A 22509-nucleotide genomic window follows, 5' to 3' on the forward strand; every position below is an offset into this window, starting at 1 on the left:
TTTGTTGAGATTCAAAATGAGTCGTTGAAATGATTTGGACAATTAGTATATAGGTATGTAGAATTGTTCAGCTATGACTATTTATCAAGTAATTTCACAACACAATAACTTCCTTAATGTTATCATTATATTAGACAAACTTTACATTAATTCAAATAACAGGAATGTACTCCAATCAAGTTTTTTGTTTTTTGCTGGAAGATGGTCCGTCGTCCTCATTTTCAGATTGAAATATAGTGTTAGGCTGGGTTTTTTGGTAGGCAGGAGATATCCAATATGGATTTTCAGCAGCATCCTTTGCATACTTGAGAATGGCTTCTCGTGGATCTTGATCGTCCTCTATACGTTTACTTAGCCCAAGGTTTCTGATTACATATGAACTGAGCGTACCCCCTGATGAGGCAACTCTACCGCCTTGTCCAGACGTAATGGGCAGGTCAGGGCGATGAGACTTTACTGGATCCAGCCTATCCTTTTCCATTTGTTTTCTGACTGATTTTGGTCTATCTTGCCTAAATAAAGGCAGGGCATGTGGCGTAATAATTTGTTGTGTCGACATTATCTCTATGTGCTTCTGCTTATGATGAGACTTGACCACGCACAACTTGGCTCCTCTTAAACTTTTCTTGGGATCGTAATAAGTTTTGACTACACCGTTACCACAGCTAACAAATATTTGATTTAGTTTTGGGTGCCAGAGAGTTTTGATAACATGCGAATTTGTGACACAAATTTGATTCACCAGATCAAATGTTTTGGTATTAAAAAATAATACCCTCCCAGATGTTTGTCCCTTTCGCAGGGATTCACCCGTTATGACCATACTGTCGTCGGGGCTAAACATACAATCGGTCGTGTCATATCGAGAGAACAGATCATTGGCAGTGAATATAGGGCTTTTAAAAGAGCGTAAGTCCCAAAGTTTCAGAGTGTCGTCACAGCCTCTTGAAGCGAGCAAGTTACCGAGGTAGGAGAAGCTCAAACTGGATATTTCAGAACATGGCTTATGGGCACCTCGAAGAAGCAACGATGTGTTGACAAAATTCTTTCTGTGATCCCACATTTGTATGGACCCATCTGCACAGCCACAGGCCACTACACTTCCGTCTCTGCTATATGCGCAAGTCGTTGGTATAGTTTTAACACCATTTTGAGCCCGACATTTGATGAGGTTCTTGTGAGCACGGGGTTTGTACAAAATCCATATACGACAGGTACTGTCTTGAGAGCAGGTCATGTATTCTTCTTTTGTGTAAGGATGCCAACATCCACTGTTCAAAGCAGCCGTGTGACCTTTGGTTCTAGCCATATCAGTGATATATTGATCACCTTTTACAGTTTCACATTTTTCGAAACCATCCCGATCCAATACCTTGGCCTGTGCCGCACCAGAAACAACTAAAATAACATCTCCGGTCATTGAATATTGTAGACACTTTATAGGATGATTTTCACAAGGCTGCAGTGTTCGGAAACTTTTCAAAGACGTATCCATGCCAGCAAAATCCCAGAAGCAAACGTCATAGTCAACCGAACCAGATGCCAAACGAGCTCCTGATGGATCTGCCGCTATAGCAATAACAGCTTTTAATCCATGATGCATTTCTACTTCGTGACTACAGGGAATCTTATTCGAGCTTGTGTTTTGCCGATCTTCTGAGTCATCGCTATTATTGCCATCCTCGTCTTCATCATCATCATCATCACTATTGTTAGCTTGGTCGCATATGCTAGGATTTTGATGCTTTGCGTTAGGGGGTACTACACTTGAAGGTTCAATGTCAATATTAGTCCCATCTGTCTTTTTCTTTTCATCGATTGCACTTAAGGCATTGTCTGATTTATGAATTTGTTCACCTAATATGGGTACCGAATGAACAGGCTTACTCGACCGAACTGTTTTAGTGATATTGTCGAGCATTTCCTGTACATCAAAACATTTGGCTTTTTTCCCGAAACTTGTCATTCCCATAACCTCTTGTAGGCTTCGAGTTTCCTCCTCATCCTCAGGATTAATCTCATTTATATCCGTGAAGTTGTTCTGCGAAATTTGCTTGCTGAATGTTCCAAAGCCCTCGACTGTACTACTTGAACTTGTTGATGCATACTTAGTCAGGTCAGTTTTAATTTTCCCGAAACTAATCACTTTCTTTACATTCATTGTTCATCCAATCTCAACTATACATGAAGCAATATAAGTAGGTATATGGAGGCATGGAGGACCAGCAGCTTACCCCAGTATAGACTGCAATTTGTTGCGGAAATGTGTGACTACGAAACATAGTTTGGGGGGCCGCCACTGGAGTGCGCGACAAGCGGTGTGCTGATACAATGTCCCTAGATCAGCAAAAGCTCTTTAACACCCGTATTCATAGTCCTTCCTCGAGGAATAAGGAGCTTTATTGGCCTCCTTCTTTCAAGGCAGGTCTCGAGCTTCCTTGAGGAAACCTTCGGCACCGCGATTGGCTGTTTCGTTTCATGTAGCCAACGTTTGCGCTTACGCTTGGCGTCACAGTCAGTCTACGGGTAAAAGCTAAGACTCCATGCAACTCCATGTATGCGTTGAGCTCCGGCAAACGCATGCGGAAGGCGACTCCAAGCACACCGCAGACTTTAGCGCCACGCCACGTACGGAAATCGAAGATGCGTCGTAAAAATGTATACAAACGATAGCTACATAACCTAAAAGAAAGGAATACTCTATCGCATAATTCCGGGCGGTTTCTCACGTAATGAATTACAAGTTCATTGACGTCATCACAATTATACTCCATAGTGGAATCTTTTGTTGATGTTATTGATGGTTTGTTTTCATAAACTGTTTTACATGACATAATCTACATCGCGTTGGCTATTATTTGAGCCATGATTTGAGTTTTGCCAGATTCCGAATGGCCCCGAAGGTTCTCGACTTTAGCCGAATGACGTGCGGTACTACGGAAAAATTAAAATATTTTGATCGCAACGCAGTGCGGTGCGGCATGCTGGAGGTTGCCGCTGCCGGACTTGCGCCGGGCTCCTGATTGGTCACCGCAGCATTTGTCGGAGCTCAACGCATACATGGAGTCTTAGCTTAACTTCTTTGATGTCATACACTCTCATCACCGACGCAACTTGACAATGAGAGCCAAGCGGTTTAAGTTAAATTTAAATATAGCCGAGTGGCGCTTCGATCAGCAGTTTCACCACCATAAGCAATCATATATCCCTAAATATGTCTTCGTCTGCAAGGGAGAGCCAAGTTGTGACTGTGTACCGCCCGTATTCGTAGTCTCTCCTTATCTCAAGGACGAAGGACCCCTTAATGAAGGCTTCCTTGAATTTTCTTCATTTTTTGATCGAAAAATGTTTGGTCTCAGATTCGATTCTTATGATTCTTTCCTGACTAATTGGACCACCAGAAACTCAGAAAACGCAGCGAAAACAGCGTCGGATCAACAGGAGAGAAATTACGAATGAAAAAGCACCTGCTGAAAAATGTCGAAAACACAGGTTCTTGTTTTTTGGCTGTAACATTTGATCCGTTGATCGCAGCGTATTGGAACTGCACCCAATCGAATTCTCTCGCAAAATTACGTCGGAATAGTGCGTGAAAGAATTTATTCCGGCACTTTTCAAAATCGCGAAAATTTTCACCAAAAATGCAAAGGGGTTAGCCTTACTTTTTCTTCATTTTTCGAGTCGAAAATTTTTGGTCGCAGATTCGATTCGTATGACGCTTTCCTGACTAATTGGACCACCAGGAATTCAGAAATCGCAGCGAAAACAGCGTCGGATCAACAGGAGAGAAATTACGAATGAAAAAGCACCTGCTGAAAAATGTCGAAAACACAAGTTCTTGTTTTTTGGCTGTAACATTTGATCCGTTGATCGCAGCGTATTGGAACTGCACCCAATCGAATTCTCTCGCAAAATTACGTCGGAATAGTGCGTGAAAGAATTCATTCCGGCACTTTTCAAAATCGCGAAAATTTTCACCAAAAATGCAAAGGGGTTAGCCTTACTTTTTCTTCATTTTTCGAGCCGAAAATTTTTGGTCGCAGATTCGATTCGTATGACTCTTTCCTGACTAATTGGACGACCAGAAACTCAGAAATCGCAGCGAAAACAGCGTCGGATCAACAGGAGAGAAATTACGAATGAAAAAGCACCTGCTGAAAAATGTCGAAAACACAGGTTCTTGTTTTTTGGCTGTCACATTTGATCCGTTGATCGCAGCGTATTGGAACTGCACCCAATCGATTTTTCTCGCAAAATTACGTCGGAATAGTGCGTGAAAGAATTCATTCCGGCACTTTTCAAAATCGCGAAAATTTTCACCAAAAATGCAAAGGGGTTAGCCTTACTTTTTCTTCATTTTTCGAGTCGAAAATTTTTGGTCGCAGATTCGATTCGTATGACGCTTTCCTGACTAATTGGACCACCAGGAATTCAGAAATCGCAGCGAAAACAGCGTCGGATCAACAGGAGAGAAATTACGAATGAAAAAGCACCTGCTGAAAAATGTCGAAAACACAGGTTCTTGTTTTTTGGCTGTAACATTTGATCCGTTGATCGCAGCGTATTGGAACTGCACCCAATCGAATTCTCTCGCAAAATTACGTCGGAATAGTGCGTGAAAGAATTTATTCCGGCACTTTTCAAAATCGCGAAAATTTTCACCAAAAATGCAAAGGGGTTAGCCTTACTTTTTCTTCATTTTTCGAGCCGAAAATTTTTGGTCGCAGATTCGATTCGTATGACTCTTTCCTGACTAATTGGACCACCAGAAACTCAGAAATCGCAGCGAAAACAGCGTCGGATCAACAGGAGAGAAATTACGAATGAAAAAGCACCTGCTGAAAAATGTCGAAAACACAAGTTCTTGTTTTTTGGCTGTAACATTTGATCCGTTGATCGCAGCGTATTGGAACTGCACCCAATCGATTTTTCTCGCAAAATTACGTCGGAACAGTGCGTGAAAGAATTCATTCCGGCACTTTTCAAAATCGTGAAAATTTTCACCAGAAATGCAAAGGGTTAGCCTTACTTTTTCTTCATTTTTGGAGCCGAAAATTTCTGGTTTCAGATTCGATTCGTATGACCCTTTGTAGGCTTATCCGAGCCTCAGGATCGTAAGAAAGACATCGAAGATAGCAAAGGATTATCAGCAATGAAATTACCAAGCATTCCAAGAACGACATTCAAAGTGGCGTTCGACCAACAGCTGACAAAATGCGCTGAGTATTCGGGGAAATTCATGTGTTATTGGTTTTAATACGGGTTTTGTGAATAGCAACATTATAATATGTATATTGAACACTTCAGATATACATTGCACCTGTGTGTAGGACAGACCTTAAAATATACTCTTAAACTATACAAATATCCATCTCATATGACATTTCTCGTAATCTGCCTAAAGTAATGTATTTTGTACTTCTGTATTCTCACATTCTCTTTGTCTTTCACATTAATTAATACCATTCGACCACTTGTAAGTACTGTGCACTGACACTGACACGACACCCGGAACACTTGTACTAGAATTACGGCATATTGAATAAACTATTTCTGAATTGGAACGAAAACTTTGTAGTTATGTCCTTCTCATTTTCCTTCCCCTTCGTTCTAAAGATCCGGCACGATTTGGATATTTTTTGGCAGTAACACTTGATCCATTGCTCACAGCGTATTCGATTTGCGCGCAATCGATTCCTCTTGCAAAATTACGTCGATACGGTGTATTAAAGAATCAGTCGGCGGGTCGGGGAGGAGGGGGTAGTCGGCGGATGGGCAGGGGTGGGAGGTACAAAGTGTCCACTGGTGTCCATCTCATTACATACAACATAACATCCTGTTGAAAAACAATTATAAGAGACTGTGCGCGAAATAAGTCTATGGACTACCGTGTTATGGACTCTACCGGCAGAGCACTATCTGTATATTTGCCAGGATAAAGTGATAGCTCAAACTTGACGTAATAAAACATTCATGAGACCAAAACAGGAAAGTTGAAAATGGCAACTACACAATATTTCACAGTGATCATATCGAAATTTCACCGTTCGTATTTGAAAACTATTTTGTGTTCAAATTTCAGCCATTACAACAACTAACAATCGATGTTGAGGTTACGTCATCCTACCCGTAACGATGCCGTAAGCACACGGCCCGTGGTAAGCATGTACTGTATGGATACTACCGAATCCAAAAACATTAAGCTCTGTCACTTGCATCACCGTTTCATTGGACTTTGTTGTATGACAAGCATAGGCTGATAGAAGTTTGGAATAAGCCCCATTGTATACGTATACGTTGCACTTTAGCGCATACGTACTTATGTCAGTACATGTGAAGCCAAGTTCCAATATGGTTGACATTAGAAGTCAGAATGATGCTGAGCATGACAAGAAATTCGAGCAAGACCCGGGTCATAGATGTGGAACTGGTGCTTCCACTCCATCCTCTCTGTCTGATTATATCACTAGTGACGCCGATGACAGTTCTGACGGTAGATGTGCCGCACCATTTACATTGAGATCCATTGAAACGCAACTCGTTTTGACAAGGGTAAGTCTTTGGTATTATGAATGCTCAAATTTATCAATGCAATAGAAAATGCTTAGAATCATTTACCATTTTATGATGTGATCGATACAATCAATATGTGACAGGATGCCACGCCAACGGATCTGCGGGAAATGGTCAAACGTTGTAAAGAAATGGTGATGGAAAGTGCAGAATGCAGTGAAGAACGCAAATGGCTCGTCAGACGTCTCATTGAATTACGTCTGCGGGCTCAAGAACTAAGAGAAGTATCCGTTGAGAATCTACTAGAAACCTGCGTTATTCTAGGACATCATTTGGCACCGCAAAAAAATCATGCAGTCACATATGGGCCAATTTATTGCGATAATTGCAGTGCTGCTGTGTGGACAATGCTTCAATCCTGGTATATGTGTAATGGTAAGATCGCAGTTATGAATTATAATTAATCATTCGAGCATTGGGGCTTGAAGCGATATATTTGTTTATTTCAGTTGTTTATAATTAGCCATCATTTTTCAATGATCAAACTCGATGTCAAAGTATTATTTTGCCTTCTACAATACTGTATATAAATTTTTGTAAATGTTGATATCAAACCAATAGTGTTACGTTTAAGATTGTGGATTTTGCTGTCATGCGAAGTGTCTAACCGCCACCTGCCGAGTCTGTGCGCATATTGTTGCCAGTGAAGCTGGTGGATATACATTTACGAAGGATATATGTCCCGAGCGTGGTCTCTCAGCACAGTTGTACAGATGCGCCGAATGCAATGCCAGCATAACGTTTAGTAAGCAAGTAAAATCTAATGCATGCACATCTAAGATGATGGTTTGACTTAATAGTAAATTAAAGTTACCTATTGATTAATACATCAGATTGCAATGATGAACTCAAAAGAATCGGATTGACTCCGTTCAGACATTATAGTGCAATAAATTACTTCCGTAGATAAATTGATACATTGTTTTTTTCTGCAAGCTTTCACCAAAGGATTATTTCTGTCGTGTTTTGGAAGTCCCTTCAAATACACAGGTATACGCTAAGGGTTGCATAACTGTTGCATTTAACACGTCAAATTTGAAATGATGTATGCTTGTATCTTGTTAATCCGATATACTTGTTTCAGTTGATTTCACACAGAATTTGACTGTTGATATAATAGTTTGGTATTCTTTTGTTAGAGGCTGCCTGGATAGAACCACGCCTTTGCGACTATACTGGATTGTATTATTGTCAACGCTGCCATTGGAATACTACTGCTCCCATACCTGCCCGCATAATTCGAAATTGGGATATGGAACCTCGAAAGGTGTCTCGAGCAGCTGCTCAGCTGTTGGAAATTCTAGAACAGCGTCCAGTCTTGAATCTAGAGCAGCTAAATCCAAAATTGTTCACATTGGTTCCAGATTTGTCACTGGTCAAGGTATAATTGACGTTTTGTGTAGCATGAAATGAAAATACTTGAAATTGTGATTGTGTGATAAATATCACACAATTGTAGGCGATCCATGTCAACTCGACAAAGTCCTGATTCTCATATTTTTATTTTTCCCGAAATTTTTTGCGGGTGTAGGTTAACCTCAAAAATACTTGAATAGATTTTGTTTCAATTTTTCTGAAAAATCCGTCTTTGGCATTAATTTTTGAAAGTCGTCAAAAAAAGTCTTAAGGAAAAATCTGAAAAAAATACCAGGAATAGCACATTTTATATCGATCACTTTGGCATATTAAGACCCACGATAGTAAACAATTGGTCGACTTGACGTGGAATGCCCTGTACGTATAAGGTTTCCTCATTTTAATTTATACTTTTATTTTAGAAGCTACGTGAAGAATTGCAGATGATTAAACGGTACTTGGTATTTTGCCCAAATGCAGATAACGAAGGATTGCCATGGCGTGCTGGCTTGCGGTCACATATGGTAGAAAATTCCGGCAGCTACGCAATCAAAGATTTGATCGATCTTCAGAATGGAACGCTTATAGAGGAAATTCGAGCTGCGCATGATGCTATGCGTAAACATGTCGCAGAAAACTGTGATTTGTGTAGAGCAAGGTTAGTAAAAATGCATTTGCCAGAGTATTTAACATATTTAATCAATACGTATCCAATTCTCAAAACGTATCTTTCCGATAATATTTAACATCAATTTATTGCACTATGCTGTCATCTTTCATTATTTATTTTACACCACAGGGGGCATTTGTGCGAGTTATGCGGTAATGATGAGGTGATATATCCTTGGGATGCTGGTTCGTTTTCATGTCCTGAGTGTTCGACGGTCTATCACCGTGCTTGTTGGGCAAAGCGCAATCATCATTGTTCAAAATGTTCTCGTATTCAGAAGCGACTTGCTTTAAACCAATGGCAGGGAGACGGTAACTTGCAGGTTTCCACACAAATAGATGAGACGAAAGGTACTTCCGAGTTCACAGTTTCTCAAATGATTATCGACAACCCTAAAATATAAGCAGAAGGTTAGCTAACTTCGCACGAAGCAGGAACCCTAAACTTAATCTACTGTTTAAGGGATAATGCAGTCGGACCAAACATATAGGATGTCCTAGAAGTGAATGCAGAGAATAATAGAGAGTGCCAAGCTGTGTGAATTCACTGAGAAATTTACCTGTAGAACATGTGGTCTCTAAAACAGCATTGGCGAGATACGACTAATTAAACAGTCGCGCCTGGTAGATGAACATCTTCGAGTCAATGCTTCAGTTTCTACTTCATCGAGCTCAACTGTGTATCCAAGTTAGACGACGTAACTTCGAGATCTTCTTCTAACGAGAGGTTTTTTTAATAAAATTTGACACTGAAAATACTTTTGTTTGAAACTGAGAGCGCCTAGCGCGACTTTTTAACCGTTCATATTTTGCAAACGTTGCTCTGTAGATAACATGTTCTCTAGGTTAATTTAGTCATCTACTATTAATCTTTTAAATTTCTGCATTTGTTTTGTTAGTTCTGGAGCACACTGTATACGACCTTTGCTTGTTTAGTGTTATATATATACGCATCATTTTTCTTGAAATGTGTCTTTCCAAGCCATACTGTCATCAGCTGCGCGAATAAATCCACAAATTTTTCCTGAGCCAAGTATAGCAGACAAATGCTCTTGGGTAAATGTGCATGCGTGTACAGGCAGTGACCGTGTGGCTTCGAAAGACACATTTCAAAACAGATTCACCGTATAAAGTTACCTTACTTTGTGTATATAATTATTTCTCGTGGTTCTAAAGCTCTACAATTGTCCCCACTTAGACATTCTGAATCTAAAGTACACATTGTACTGTGCAGAGGGGCCGTCCGTAAACTACATAATCTCAGGGCAGTGTTATGTATGTCTTGTTACAGGAGAGGGGGAGGGCCATTTCAGAGCCTCTATTACATAACTCTACAAATTGAAAAAGTACGAACGAATTATTTTGATATACACTACTCTATGCACGTATAAAAGTAGTGCTTTTTTCTCATGAAACTTTTTAACTATCTGTTATATGAATTTTGTGTAGAGTAATTTGATATAGGCCCAGTCGGTGTAGTATTGGTGCATGCTTATCGCGATTTTAACGTGCTATAATTCATAAGGTCATGGGGTGTTGAAAGAATAAATTATCATAGATTCGATAAACGGACTTCTGGTTTATTGGTTGTTTTAACTCAATGATGTTAATACAGCTGAAAAAATTCTTTTCTCGCAATCAGTCGAACAAAAATTAGTCCAGTAAAAAAGTGCAGTCGTAACGTGTGTTTATCTCGTGGCAGTTTGTTGATAATCCCTGAGTATGTTATAATATGTACAGTGAGTATATACTTTGATCTGGACTTTCATAACATTTTTCAGAGAAGCTTTCGAGGAACTTGAGTAACTAGTCATGTCACCGCCATCGGTTTCATTGAGCAACAGTGTAGCCGAGGTTGAGAAAATCAACTACGCACATCACGGAACGAAATACAGATTTTGACAAGATAATCTGCTAATTTGCCTGGCCCAGCTACATGCCGTAAAGCACCCCCTGCCACAAATATTTAAATCTGGCACATTATGAGTGATTGATTGTATAGATACTAAGAACACAAAGTTCATTGAATTCTGAACAAAACTTCAACTCAGGGATGATGATGGGAAAAAGAAAAACGTGGAATACTATTGTAAAAACTAATTTTATTCATAACATTATATCAAAAAATGCTGAAACATTCCTTTTTTATTAACCTAAACTCTTATACGCACATGTCCTTCATAGAGAAATGTATAGCGTTTATGTACCAATTATGTAATGCGACCTAAATGTTAGAATTGTGGAAGGCCTGAATAATAGAGTTTATACTCTCATAGGTTCCCATGAAAAATCCGAAAATACCTATTACTATAATCAGGATATCCTTGGCAAAGGTACAGATGCTAAGGGTCGAGTCCTGCCAGCCTACTACCATCTCGATGATCGGAGGAAATAGTAACGCCAACGCGGTACTACTTACAGCACCCACCAAAGATATGACTAGGTCGAGTCGGGGGATAGCCGCTGCCAGGGCGACTGCGGCCGAGAGAAACAATGGTTGTTATAAATTATTATAATTGCAGATTCAACTGCCAATAATATTTTTACATTATATGTTGATAATTGCATGATGCGGTCTTTTTTAGTTAATCTGTATTACCTATATTTTAAAAATTCGTCTGTAGGTATTACCGACGCCGCGACGGCGAGGATTCGGTGAACGGGGACGCTAGCTAACTCACCTTGAGTCGACACGATTGTGCCTATCCTGTGGATTTACATCCATCTTCAGTGCGAAAAGTGGCCTGATTTACCGAATCCTCACGGTATACCTCGTCGTATATTATACATGTATAATCATGCGTGTACACGTACAATATATCGCATGCGGGAATTTTTGTCATAATATAATATGCATACATATATCATACGAGGATTTCTCGAAGCGGGCTTTTTAAGCCGCTTGAGGTGACTTCGTGCCGTGTGTATGTTAACCGAGTAGTTCTCATCTACTAGTTGGCTTGAACCGTAAGTGTAGAAGTCCCGCTTCAACAAATCCTCTGCCTACATAAGGAATATACTTGAAAGATTAGCGACAGTTACCGCTATCCATCACTCTACGGACTACCGAACACGCACACGAATAATTCTCCGTACCTGGAGGCATACTTACATGTAAAAATGCAGAGAGCTGACCGAAAGGCAATCTCAGCAACAGCAGGACTTCGAAAAGGCCCAAATTTATTAATTATCAACGGCCACATAATTTCAACAGGCACGTAAAATTGTAGGGCATATGAGAACAGTATTCCTAAGCAGATGGCTATTTTAATGCACTGCGATAATCTGCGGAAAATAAAGAAAACCTTACACGTGGTCTGGTATTACGTACAACGATAGAAATAATTTTGCATCTAATTTTGAACTCACATTTGCTTTTTGTCAAGATTTAGGGTCACGGATCCTTCAACAAGATCACCATACTTGAGATAAGCTAGAAAACCTGTCGAAACAAACATGACTGACACTAGAACCATCCCTACGTTCAATACACCCAGGGGTTTGTCAAAGTTGCGAGGCTTCTTCATCTCATTCTTCAAAGGCAATACCTGCGCGACGCATTAAAATTAAACACGGTATTGAATGAAACACTACTTTCAGACACGCGATGTTAATCGCATATGTGTCTTCTTGTAGAACTCTGGTAAACGAGAGTACTTTGCAATTTGATGGTTTGACTGTCAAATTCGGCGGACAAGTCGTTAAAAATTTTAGTCACAAGGCCCGATATTGTATAAACTATAAACTTCAATTAAATTTTCGCCGCAGTATATCATATATGCAGTACATTATCTACATAAGATTCGCGCTGGAAGCTTCTTACTGTGCACGGGTTGCTCTGCAATCGGGTACGTAAATTCGTATCGCCTTTCGTCTTTACGAACATATCGTAGTAGGTAATATGCCTCACGTTATTCATCATGCGCCATTGGTACACTGATAATTACTCACCAGACTGATACCTTCGAAAGAGTAGATAACCGTGCTAAAGAACAACGGAAGTGTATTCCAAGATGCGATGTATTTACGTTCCCGTGTAATCGATGGCAAGTCGTACGATAAAAGGTAGATCGTGCAAGCGTATCCTCCCACCATAAGGAAATTCGCAACCGAGGATATCGGGATCATGTATTCTAGATTCCGCACCCAAGTAGTGAGAAGTATTGGAATAAGCACCACAGCCATGTGCACATGCACGTCCCATTCTAGTCCGTGTACGTCCATCACCTATCGAACGGATGCCATGCACTCAGATATGTCGAACTTGTAAACGAGGCATAGAAACTAGTGTTTTTAATTCTCGTGTACGGGCTACAGCTTACTCAACGATATTCAAGATATTCCACAATCACCTTTCTTTCGATTTGAATATAAGCAGTTACTGTCGCCGTACTTATTTGCAATTCGAACGCAATCTATTCTTCGAAAGTAGAATATTCCCAAATTTCGCTCAGATAAATATAAGTATTGGGTTGTTCCAACAAATCTGTTCTATTTGCGAACTGTGTTACACAGATACAATGAGGATGTATTGCAACTCCCATACTTGTATACAGTAGGGCTTTTCACGTGAACTGATTCGGCCACCTCTAGACTTCGAAACCTTCGATTTTGTTACATTGTTTGTAAGTGAGAGAACCGTCCTCGATTTTTGTCAAAACCTTTCGGTTTCCTGTACGGAAGTTCTTAAGAGTCGAAATTTGGCGGTGTACCAAATTCGAGAATTTTCGATCTGTGGATTTATTTCGAGCTGAAATATCGTGTGAACGAAAACAAGATTTTGATTGATGAACCGGCTTTCAAACATTATATTTCACTTTGAATAAACTCTTCCCATAAGTGAAAGAATCCGATTTCACGTGCATTCCTGTGTACCGCAAAGAAAAAATATAAATATTTCAAATTATTTTGTGGTAAGTGGAAGTCCAACTTTTTAGTCTTCGGGAAGACTTTATCGAATATGAGAAAAATGCGTAGAATCGGGAAAAAAATTCGTCACTTTCATAAATAATGTGATTTGTGATAAAACGATAAAAAGTGTAATGACATTTCTTGGTAAATGGGAATCAAATTCATCCATTTGGAGGGAGACAAAAAATTTGTGTAATTCCAAAAAAGCATTTCAAAATTTTTCAAAATAACAATACTGAGCAAATTTTGGCTTTTCCTTTGAAAATACAACGATAATTCATAAAATTACGATGCATTATTTCTCAAAACGTTGTATTCAAGACGAAACAGTAATAAAATATTCTCGAATTTCATGAACCGCCAAATTTTGTCTCCTAAGACCTCCGGAACGGAGATACGAACAATTCTGACAAAGACTAAGAATATAGTTACGTCTCGGCTGGTGTAACTAATCCCTAAAATGGCCTAAAAGAAAACAAAATCGAAGGTGACGAGGTCTGAAGGTGGTCCAGTTCCAGTCGTAAGCCCCGTATGTAACGAATACACGGTAATTAGACCATAGTCGTTATACTCGCCTGTTTCACGTTTGAAGAAATGAATACAAAGTAAACGCAACAAAATCCTAGTTGCGTCGTACACAGGAATAAGTTGACCAACTTTCTGGAACAAATAATAATAATAAATGTACGAGCTATGTTATAAATTCGAACGAATAAACGTGCAGACATAAGGCAGATGGTACCACGCGTTTGTTATTCTCGTAGACCGGGTATACTACCTATGGCCCATTTCGCCAATTATCGGCAAACGAGCTGTCGGTTATACGATACATTTACTCAACGACATATCGGAATTGCAGCCAAACCAAAATTTTGGCACCTGCTGATCGATTACCGATAGTTGGCGCGCATGCAGGCCCTGTTACATACATGTATTTATAGAATGATGATCAACTATATTACTAAAGCTTGCATAATACCTGTAACGTACTTCTGAATTGGTACCGACGATTTATAGTTCAGAGAATACCTGCTAGCTATGCAATGTGCAGCGTTGGTATATCAATTACCTCATTGTGGTGGAATATTTCCGCAACTTGAGCGGCCCTGTAGCGAAACATAGTTCCACGGTTCCGGCAAAGCCCGGATTTTGCACAGCATCGTTCCCGAGCCGCCTAGACATTTCTTCGCTGCAACGAAGCTTTGCACGACATTTGTAAAAAATAATATAATCGCGCAGCACGGAAGTAAATTTCAATCAGATCAAAGATTATTGGTGTCGTAGACATATGTATAACATAGGTTTGTACGACTACCTGATCGAGTAGCTTGTCATCCACTCACCAAGATGTGTTGAGCATGGACACATATAACGCCAAGGATTATGGTCAACGGTGGTGCCAGTATCAGACCGGCATTTTTATAGGCATCTCCAAGGGCGAACATTCCAGCACCGACGTTACCTTTGAATAGATGCATCAGCGTCCCTATGTAACTGAAGCCAAATGTATGTACACGCCGTTATGCGTCGTTTTCGATTTCAACTTCTTTTTTCAGGGGCGCGGGGCACAACTTGGTCGGTCTTAAAATCATAACTATTTTTAGAAGTTTTTTTTTTTTTTTTTTAAATGAGTACACTCGGAGAAATTTGAGTTCGAGAGCTTTATTATTTATAGTTTCAAGAAGATTTTAGAATTTTTTCATTGGAATGATAACAACATGGCGGCATTGCGCATGTAAGTAGCGAACGACCTCGCTTTTATTCCGGTGGCGCAGATTCCTCGGTCAATTTTTATCCGATTGACTTGAAATTTTGGTATAATCTGTAAAACTTGTTTAACGATTTGAACTAACGGCAAAATTTTTGTATTTCAATCCCAAAATTTTTTTACACAAATTTTTTCAACGATTTTTCTGTCGAATGTATATTTGGGTTACGAGATCGAATTCGAAAAGTTGTTTTGAAATCAAAAGAATGTTTTCTATCTGTTACAAGTTGGACTGCAGCGATGTCAGGAGATGCGCCACCGCAAAAGCCCTCGAATTCAGAGTCGTTCGCTACGAATATGCGCCATGCCGCCATTTTCTTATTAATTTCAATAACAAAGTTCGAAACTGTTCTTGGAACTATGAACAATAACGCCCCGAAACTCTGGTAGCTTTAGGTGCTTTCGATTTCTTGAAAAAAAAAAAAAAAAAAAAAAAAAAACTCCTATAACTAGGCATGATTCTAGACCCTCCAAGTTGTAGTCCGCCCAAGAAGTGCACCCCCTTAATATGGCAATTGATGACATAATTCACGTTGAATAGGTACTCACGAGGTTGGATGGTCGACCTTGACGCTCTGAGGAATCGCTCCGCCGCCTGAAGCATTATTCCCTTTGTGCGTGGAAACGACCATAATCGGATCCTTCGATTGAAACTCTCCGTACTCATCGTTACTATTATACAGTACACACATAGTTGGATGAGAATATGAGATATACCTTTTGTATATGGGGCATTCCACGCCGACTCGGTAAACGGTTGACCATGACATTTTTAAATTTAACCAAGGATTTTTCCGACGTTAGTACGACTCCTGAAACGCTTCCGAAGAAAATGTTCAATCTTTTTACAATCGCTCGTATTTACCCTATGATTTTTGAAGACCAATATCAAAATCACTCAAATTGATTTTTATGGAACAAGAAAAAAAAACATTCGATTTCCGAAATTAAACATTTTCACGCAAGGTTCGGAGTGGGTCCTACGTTTTTTCATATTTCAAAAAAAAAATTTCTTCCATGTTTTTAATCGATTCTTCTATATTCATATATGTTAAAAATCTACCACATTATATACCGCATCGGCGATTTGATTACTGATATTTTTTTATTGCTTCTCTGGTTCTAAAATTCACTCATAATTTGTTTAAAAATTTTTACAGTCAATTTTTAACATTTTATCAACGACAGCGTACGAGAATTATAACTAACTGCGGGATGATGTGTGAGCTCGATTCTACACATACATTAGGTATACTCATACGTCGAAGGATCTCTGTATAAGTAGGATAATGAAAGATACTTGGTCAGAATTGAATTAATGAATCTCGAGTGGGTCGTTAATTAAGTACAATGACGATGAGAAAATAACCGATTTAACCAATCAGAACGACCGTTACGGATGGAGACGCGCAGATTTTTAGCTCACAATCAACCGTGGGATAGTCGCTAGTTGTACCTGACTGGTTTGGTGGTTTCTTCGAAGGTAGTTTCGTATCCATGGTTGGTGGCTGTTGAGCTTTTCACAGGTGGCATACTCCTCTGATTGCTGCGCAATTCCATTATCTGGAATTTTGAGGTGACAAGTTTGTCATGTCACACATGTTACACAACATGTATCGTTGATGATTCCAATTACACGCTATATCTTTCAAACGAATATTACGCAGGATCTATATCACGAATGTATCGATATATATTTCAATCAGGGTATCTTACAATTGTAACATTTTATGTATAACTACAATTACAATGGGATAATCATTCATTGTTCGCGGTACGATACTACGTGTTTTCTGTGCTGACGTAAGCTATGGTTGGTAATAGAAAAAAAAAAAAAAATTACGATTATTGCGCAATCGCTACGACGAAGATACAAATTGTACAAGATGTCTTACACATTATTCTGACCCGAGTATTTATCCTGCAGCGGTAAACGGTTCATGCGACTTATCCCATATACGAGTTGAAATAAACAACGCATGGCGGTGTTGAAAATTTGAGATTACCAAATCAAATAAATGAGCACAATTTTTCCTCATCCAGAGATAGCATATCACATATGTTTATCTATAAAAGACTTCATCTGAATTAAACTGGTATTTACCTTCACGTTTCTATAGTAATATACATAAAGATATGATATGTATAATAGCCCACAATATCACTATTCTCTATGCTTATCTATTTCACGCCAATCGGAGTACCGCAGTGTCAGAGCTATGTACGCAGTAAAAGACTTAAGAACCAGTTGAAAAACTTAAATTCCGTTACCCTCCAGACTAATTGTCGCAAAGTACGGGAACTTGTAGGCATGAAAATTCACGTTTGATGGGAAAAATTGCTCGTGGGATCAACAACGAAGTTCGATAGCAAATTATTTTTGAAATCGGATCGATCTGAATGACGATTCGTCAGATGCTGAAGGAAGCAATGCGTTTACGAGCAATGCAAGTGGTACTGTATGCCAGATGATTGAAAGTTAATCGGAACGTCTGCATGACCGGTACTTACAATTAGCTTCCCTTCGAACTTCTCTGTCGCACGACACAGAGTTTGCGCAAGTTATTATCATTCCCGTAATGTTTGTTTTCTATCGTTGTCATTTAAAAAAATACTGTTTACTCCGAAATGAAATTATTAAGCTGTAGATCTACTTTTCAATTTCACAACTGATAATGTTGTATATATATATATATATATATATATATATATGTATATGTATATGTATACAGGGCAAACACCACAAAATAACTTAAAAGTGAACGATATGCGTAGGCATGTGTTTGGACGCTTATAAATTATACGTACTTTTTTATGGCGTGTTTAGAAAACAGTAGGTACTACAATCGCTACCGCTAAGAACGATATTAATGGCCCAAGTGATTGACAAGCCCGCGACTGATGAAGATTTTCAATGACGCTTGTCATTTAGAATGCTTTTATACTTTCGTGCACTTTGCGTTGTCTGGTCTAAATTAAGCTCGTATCACGCCAGGAGACATTTGCACCGCGCGTGCGGATCGCGTTCGTATATAAGCGCTATAATAGTGGTTGAAAATCGCAAAATTCAATACATGAAAAGTGTTTCGAAAAAGTACCTGTGTAACAGTTCAAACGAAAGTATCATCTCGCGCTCACTGCCGTCTCATTTCACTCGCTGTTCAAAATCATCTTCAGATATAATATTAAGTATCTAGTCACACTCGCGTGCAATGTTTACCTGTTCGTATTTACATGAAATCAAGGTACTTGCCCGTGTCGCGACTCGAAACAGTTCAGCTCTGTACTTCACGTGTTGTCTACTGTCTCGAAATCATATCCCGTCTGTCATCTATCTACGCATTCCCTCGCCTTTGTAAAACCTCAGTTGTCTCACTGATCTCTTGCGATACGGTTCTTATCGTGCATCTAAACAAACGAAGCATATCGTTTATAGTTTAACAAACATCATCTCTGCCTCGATGATCATCCCGCTTTACTCACTAGCCTGTCCGTTGTCGCTAATTCGCGGATCCTACGTCAATGATCCAGACTTATCGCCATTTGGCCAGACAAATAGGTATACCTACGTGTAAAATTATGTTTCTAGGCGAATAAGTTTCTTCTTACCGTATTGTTCAATAGCACGTATCCGCGTGCGCAGCCAAAGATATATCCGCTGTCAGGGGTAATACGAGCGGACGGCTATCTTACGAATCTCTGCAATATCGTCGGAATTGCAACGATACTATTAAAGATAACCGTATTAAGAGCGGCGAAGCCCGACTTTCAGGTAAAACCAGTTTTACGACGATCCCGCAGGTTTCGGATGAAAGTTGAGGCTACACGTATATGTGTATTGTATACGTATACACACATACATAATATCTATATAGTACGTAGGTATATCAAGGTAATTGTTATTTTCGATGAAAAATTACGTTTTCACCTAGTTTGGTTCAAGAGGCTAAGTTATACGTACACCTACCTCGTATAATATTATCGAGACACGTTCTTCGTGTGTCCGTAAGGTGTGACTTGGAATGCTCTTCGCCTTGCAAACTTACAATTACGAAAGTAAGAATATTTCATCGAACAAGAATTACCATTGTACGTTTAATAACGGTGCGCCGAAAGAATACATTACGTTATTTATTACCTTTATGCCGCGACAGGCCAAGAGCGAATGGGCAAGACTTGTAGTCAGGTATGCGTGTGCTTTCAATTTAACGAATATCAGTCAGTGAGCGACAAGAACAAGGAATTCGAAAGTCTTAATGAAGGACGTACATATACTCGCACGGCTCAGATTCTGCACATTCTTATAACAAATCTTTGAGCTGTTTAACAGAAAAGATTAATTTTCACTTATAAATTATACGAATACCAGCCGCGATCAGCCACTCGGCAAACATTCTAGTCTTCGCTAAACTTACGTTTGAAAGAAAAATTATATTTGCGCTTTACCTCGCGTATTAGATAACACTGGTTTTACAGGTATTTTATTAGCCCGACTGTTGATTTATTATGCTTTGAAATTGACCGGAATGGACGGTGAATCATTCAGAACGCACTGTTTGCACAACTGCAGACGTTTATTTTTAAATCACTCTCCAAGACCGTGGACCCAGATTGGCTGAGCAATAAATCCGACATATCGCGCTTCAGCACTACACTGACCGCAGCCAGAACCAAAACGTTCCTAAAATGATTATGCCCTAGTCGTTATCTATACGTACAATAGAAGTCGCATGCCAGTGATATATGTACACGCTGTACCGTCGCCTACAGGCACAATACTAATTATTAATATACCAGGTATCGTTCCTATACGTGTCTCAGCGTCTGCCTGGCACTTTCATTAACCGCACATTCTTGAATTTATACACCGAATTGTGTCGGTACGATACGACGTATAACGAACTTTTTAAAAGAAAGCTTCGAAGGACAAAAAATTGCTGCCAAGATTTATCGAAATGCTACATTTCCGTTGAACCACAGCGAGAGATACTGACTTGGGAATCGTAGTTGGTCGCGTGGTCGACTTGAACTTAAGAATCAATGACAATAAGAGACGTTGCAGCGACTGACTGAATTTTTGTCGCCCCACCTGCAGAGCATTCACTTTAAAAATACGCGCGGTTGTTGGGTCACGTACTACTGCTTCGGTGTAAACAGACCTATCCATGTATATCCATGTATGAGTGCAGGTGCTGCGTCTTTGTAAGCGCAACAACTTGTGTAGAAAGTGCACTGATCGTGAATATCACGATCAATTGTTGATGATATTGCCGGTTGTAAGATTCCTTTCCGATTACATCGTACAGCTGTTTATGTTGGAGGCGTAAGAACCGCCGAAAGTAGATTGAAAAAATTTGAAGGGGCAGAGAAAAAGGATGTTCAACTCAGAATGGCATCGAAAATGTCACATACCTATATCGCATTAAATAGTTGATGGAAAAGAGGAACTTAAGATGTATCTTAATTCACCTTTTTCGGTGAAATATTTTTTCTACACGGCAGGAATGTCAAGTTCCACGATGCCAATTTTTTTATACGCTCCCAATACGATGCCAAATACAAAAATATTTTATCAAAGGTATAGAAAATAAAATAGCTTTTTATTTTACGATTATGACTAACAACAAAATGATAGAATGTAAAACACTGATCTGCAGGGAGTAAAGGAGTATGGCCACGTAGCTTGCGTAAGACTCTTCTCATTCCATATTCACCTCCGTTATATCAGTTTTTTATTCAATTACAAAGTTAACTAGAATTAGCTAAGATTGTTTTGCATAATATGTCTAAGAACACGTATTAACATGTAAAGTTTTCGTAACAAATTATGAGATAAGAGCTGATAAACTTGTATATTTATAATTTCACAAAAGCCTTTGCTTCACGAAAACAAATATTACATACGGAATTATGAGAAGATGCAAAATATTTTTCGACAGTTTCGTGGAAGTGTTCAGTTTCGTCCCAGGAATAGGTTTCGGTGAAATTTTGTACATTTCGCTAGGATATTTACTTACATATAAAAGGACCTCTGATTAAAAGTACCTTTCTCAAATTTTTCTCGTCACGATAATGTGCGTCTCTAAAAACATGTCAGCGTCGTGCAATCAAAGTGTGCAACGCAAAAGTGTTTGAAAGAACTTTTTTTAAGGACGAATTTCAAATCATTTATTGAAAGGATTTCTTTATTCGACATTCCTTCGCGCGGAAATAAAAATAGAATCGAATATTCAAAACTTCAGGAAAGTTATTCCTTCGGTAATTAAGTAATGGAAGACGATTTGAATATCAGCTGGTAAATTGGGCGGGGCGGGGTAATTCAGAAATCGAATCTATCAAACGTTCCGCGTTAGACCAATCCTGTCTTACTTTTCCCCGCGTGCCTCACGCGAAATATCAGTTCGCAAGGCTACTCAACATAAATGGCGTTAAAAGTTGATGACTTCATCAGTGAATCTGGAAAGCTATCGTTAAAAACAAAGATAAGATGGCGCCGATGATCGTTTATACGCTGCCTGCGATGCAGCTCGTGTGTAATTTAGTCGTTCCGCTAGCCCCCGGCTTCACGAGCAATAATTTCAATTTGAAAAGTCAAAACGTATCTATCGTGTGCCGGTAGAACTTCATATCTAGCCGGTGCTGTATCATTGCCGAAGATCAACGTAAAGAGTCTCCCGGACGGTTACCGAAGCTTCCCCAAAGTCGGAGCAGCCTTCAAGTTGCACAGAGAACTCGTGACGTTTCGAGTGGCTGTTGATAGGTGCATCAAGGAGGGCGGAAACTTGGCGGTGATTTATTCCAGGAGGAAGTTTGGCGTCGTGCACGGACTCCTGCCACCCGTAAAACGGTATTTCGCAGGTATCAGCTGCCGAAGTCGTCTACGGGGCAGGGGCTATCCCCGTTCTCGGAACATTGGGGCCCTGTAACAAGCTGGGCTTTTGCCATCCGGAAATCCTCCATTGCCCGGCGACCTGACCCAGCAGAGAGAGAGAGAGAGCGGTCCTGGCATCACAGCGCACCCATGTTGTACCCTCCAATAGGTTATAAGAGAGCTCTCTTACAATTTGCTGACTTAGTCGAGCGAATGCTCATTCCAACTGCGGTAGATTAAGTTGGAAATTAAGTTTCTGACTTGTGGTGGTTTGTTCTACCTTTCATTTACTCGGATCTTACCTGATTCTGCTCAATGAATAGCTAGAACTACGGAGCGCTAGTCCTGGAGGTTGAGATCC

The 22509-nt window shown here is 39.6% G+C and overlaps 4 protein-coding genes across 29 annotated transcripts in view; 1 reads left to right on the top strand and 3 right to left on the bottom strand.

Annotated features, from left to right (window-relative positions):
- Window positions 1-63: 63 nt before the first annotated feature.
- LOC124297433 (gastrulation defective protein 1 homolog) lies at window positions 64-5910 on the bottom strand. The gene is made up of 2 exons (XM_046748474.1): window positions 5906-5910; window positions 64-1410 (listed from the first exon to the last, which is right to left on the bottom strand). The coding sequence occupies exon 2, from the start codon at window positions 1307-1309 to the stop codon at window positions 176-178; it is 1134 nt and encodes a 377-aa protein (XP_046604430.1). The 5' UTR covers window positions 1310-1410; window positions 5906-5910; the 3' UTR covers window positions 64-175.
- Window positions 5784-14179, top strand: LOC124297430 (differentially expressed in FDCP 8 homolog). Of its 8 annotated transcripts, none has more exons than XM_046748442.1 (13): window positions 5785-5988; window positions 6083-6158; window positions 6309-6552; window positions 6657-6948; window positions 7148-7318; window positions 7480-7563; window positions 7713-7954; window positions 8352-8587; window positions 8729-8949; window positions 9797-9944; window positions 10380-10687; window positions 10875-11094; window positions 11223-14179. In XM_046748442.1, exons 3-10 carry the CDS (start codon window positions 6322-6324, stop codon window positions 9925-9927), a joined length of 1608 nt encoding a protein of 535 aa, XP_046604398.1. In that variant the 5' UTR covers window positions 5785-5988; window positions 6083-6158; window positions 6309-6321; the 3' UTR covers window positions 9928-9944; window positions 10380-10687; window positions 10875-11094; window positions 11223-14179. The 8 variants fall into 8 exon arrangements, with proteins under 8 accessions (XP_046604400.1, XP_046604398.1, XP_046604406.1 ...); XM_046748447.1 differs by adding an exon at window positions 9062-9325 and having other exon boundaries at window positions 5787-6158; window positions 9890-9944; XM_046748444.1 differs by having other exon boundaries at window positions 5784-6158; window positions 8355-8587.
- On the bottom strand, window positions 8408-20328 carry LOC124297431 (proton-coupled amino acid transporter 1). 19 transcript variants are annotated; one of them, XM_046748470.1, is made up of 13 exons: window positions 19416-20065; window positions 19245-19318; window positions 18887-19098; window positions 16734-16840; window positions 15827-15949; window positions 14853-15003; window positions 14579-14709; window positions 14085-14169; window positions 12550-12825; window positions 11968-12146; window positions 11711-11883; window positions 10900-11073; window positions 8408-8991 (listed from the first exon to the last, which is right to left on the bottom strand). In XM_046748470.1, the coding sequence occupies exons 4-13, from the start codon at window positions 16835-16837 to the stop codon at window positions 8972-8974; spliced, it is 1416 nt and encodes a 471-aa protein (XP_046604426.1). In that variant the 5' UTR covers window positions 16838-16840; window positions 18887-19098; window positions 19245-19318; window positions 19416-20065; the 3' UTR covers window positions 8408-8971. The 19 variants fall into 19 exon arrangements, with proteins under 19 accessions (XP_046604426.1, XP_046604428.1, XP_046604413.1 ...); XM_046748457.1 differs by lacking the exon at window positions 8408-8991 and adding an exon at window positions 20072-20265 and having other exon boundaries at window positions 10681-11073; window positions 19416-19958; XM_046748462.1 differs by lacking the exon at window positions 8408-8991 and having other exon boundaries at window positions 10681-11073; window positions 19416-19596; window positions 19724-20065.
- The window catches only part of LOC124297427 (acetyl-coenzyme A synthetase), a 29258-nt gene continuing 16711 nt past the window's right edge, over window positions 9963-22509 (bottom strand). Inside the window, exons 12-13 of the transcript XR_006906609.1 lie at window positions 18761-18764; window positions 9963-9973 (exon numbers count right to left, since the gene is read on the bottom strand). The gene's annotated coding sequence lies outside the window, so the exon portion shown is untranslated. The remainder of the gene's footprint in view (window positions 9974-18760; window positions 18765-22509) is intronic.

This window comes from Neodiprion virginianus, chromosome 2 (assembly GCF_021901495.1).
Source record: "Neodiprion virginianus isolate iyNeoVirg1 chromosome 2, iyNeoVirg1.1, whole genome shotgun sequence".
In the NCBI taxonomy this organism is placed as follows: Eukaryota; Metazoa; Arthropoda; class Insecta; order Hymenoptera; family Diprionidae; genus Neodiprion; species Neodiprion virginianus.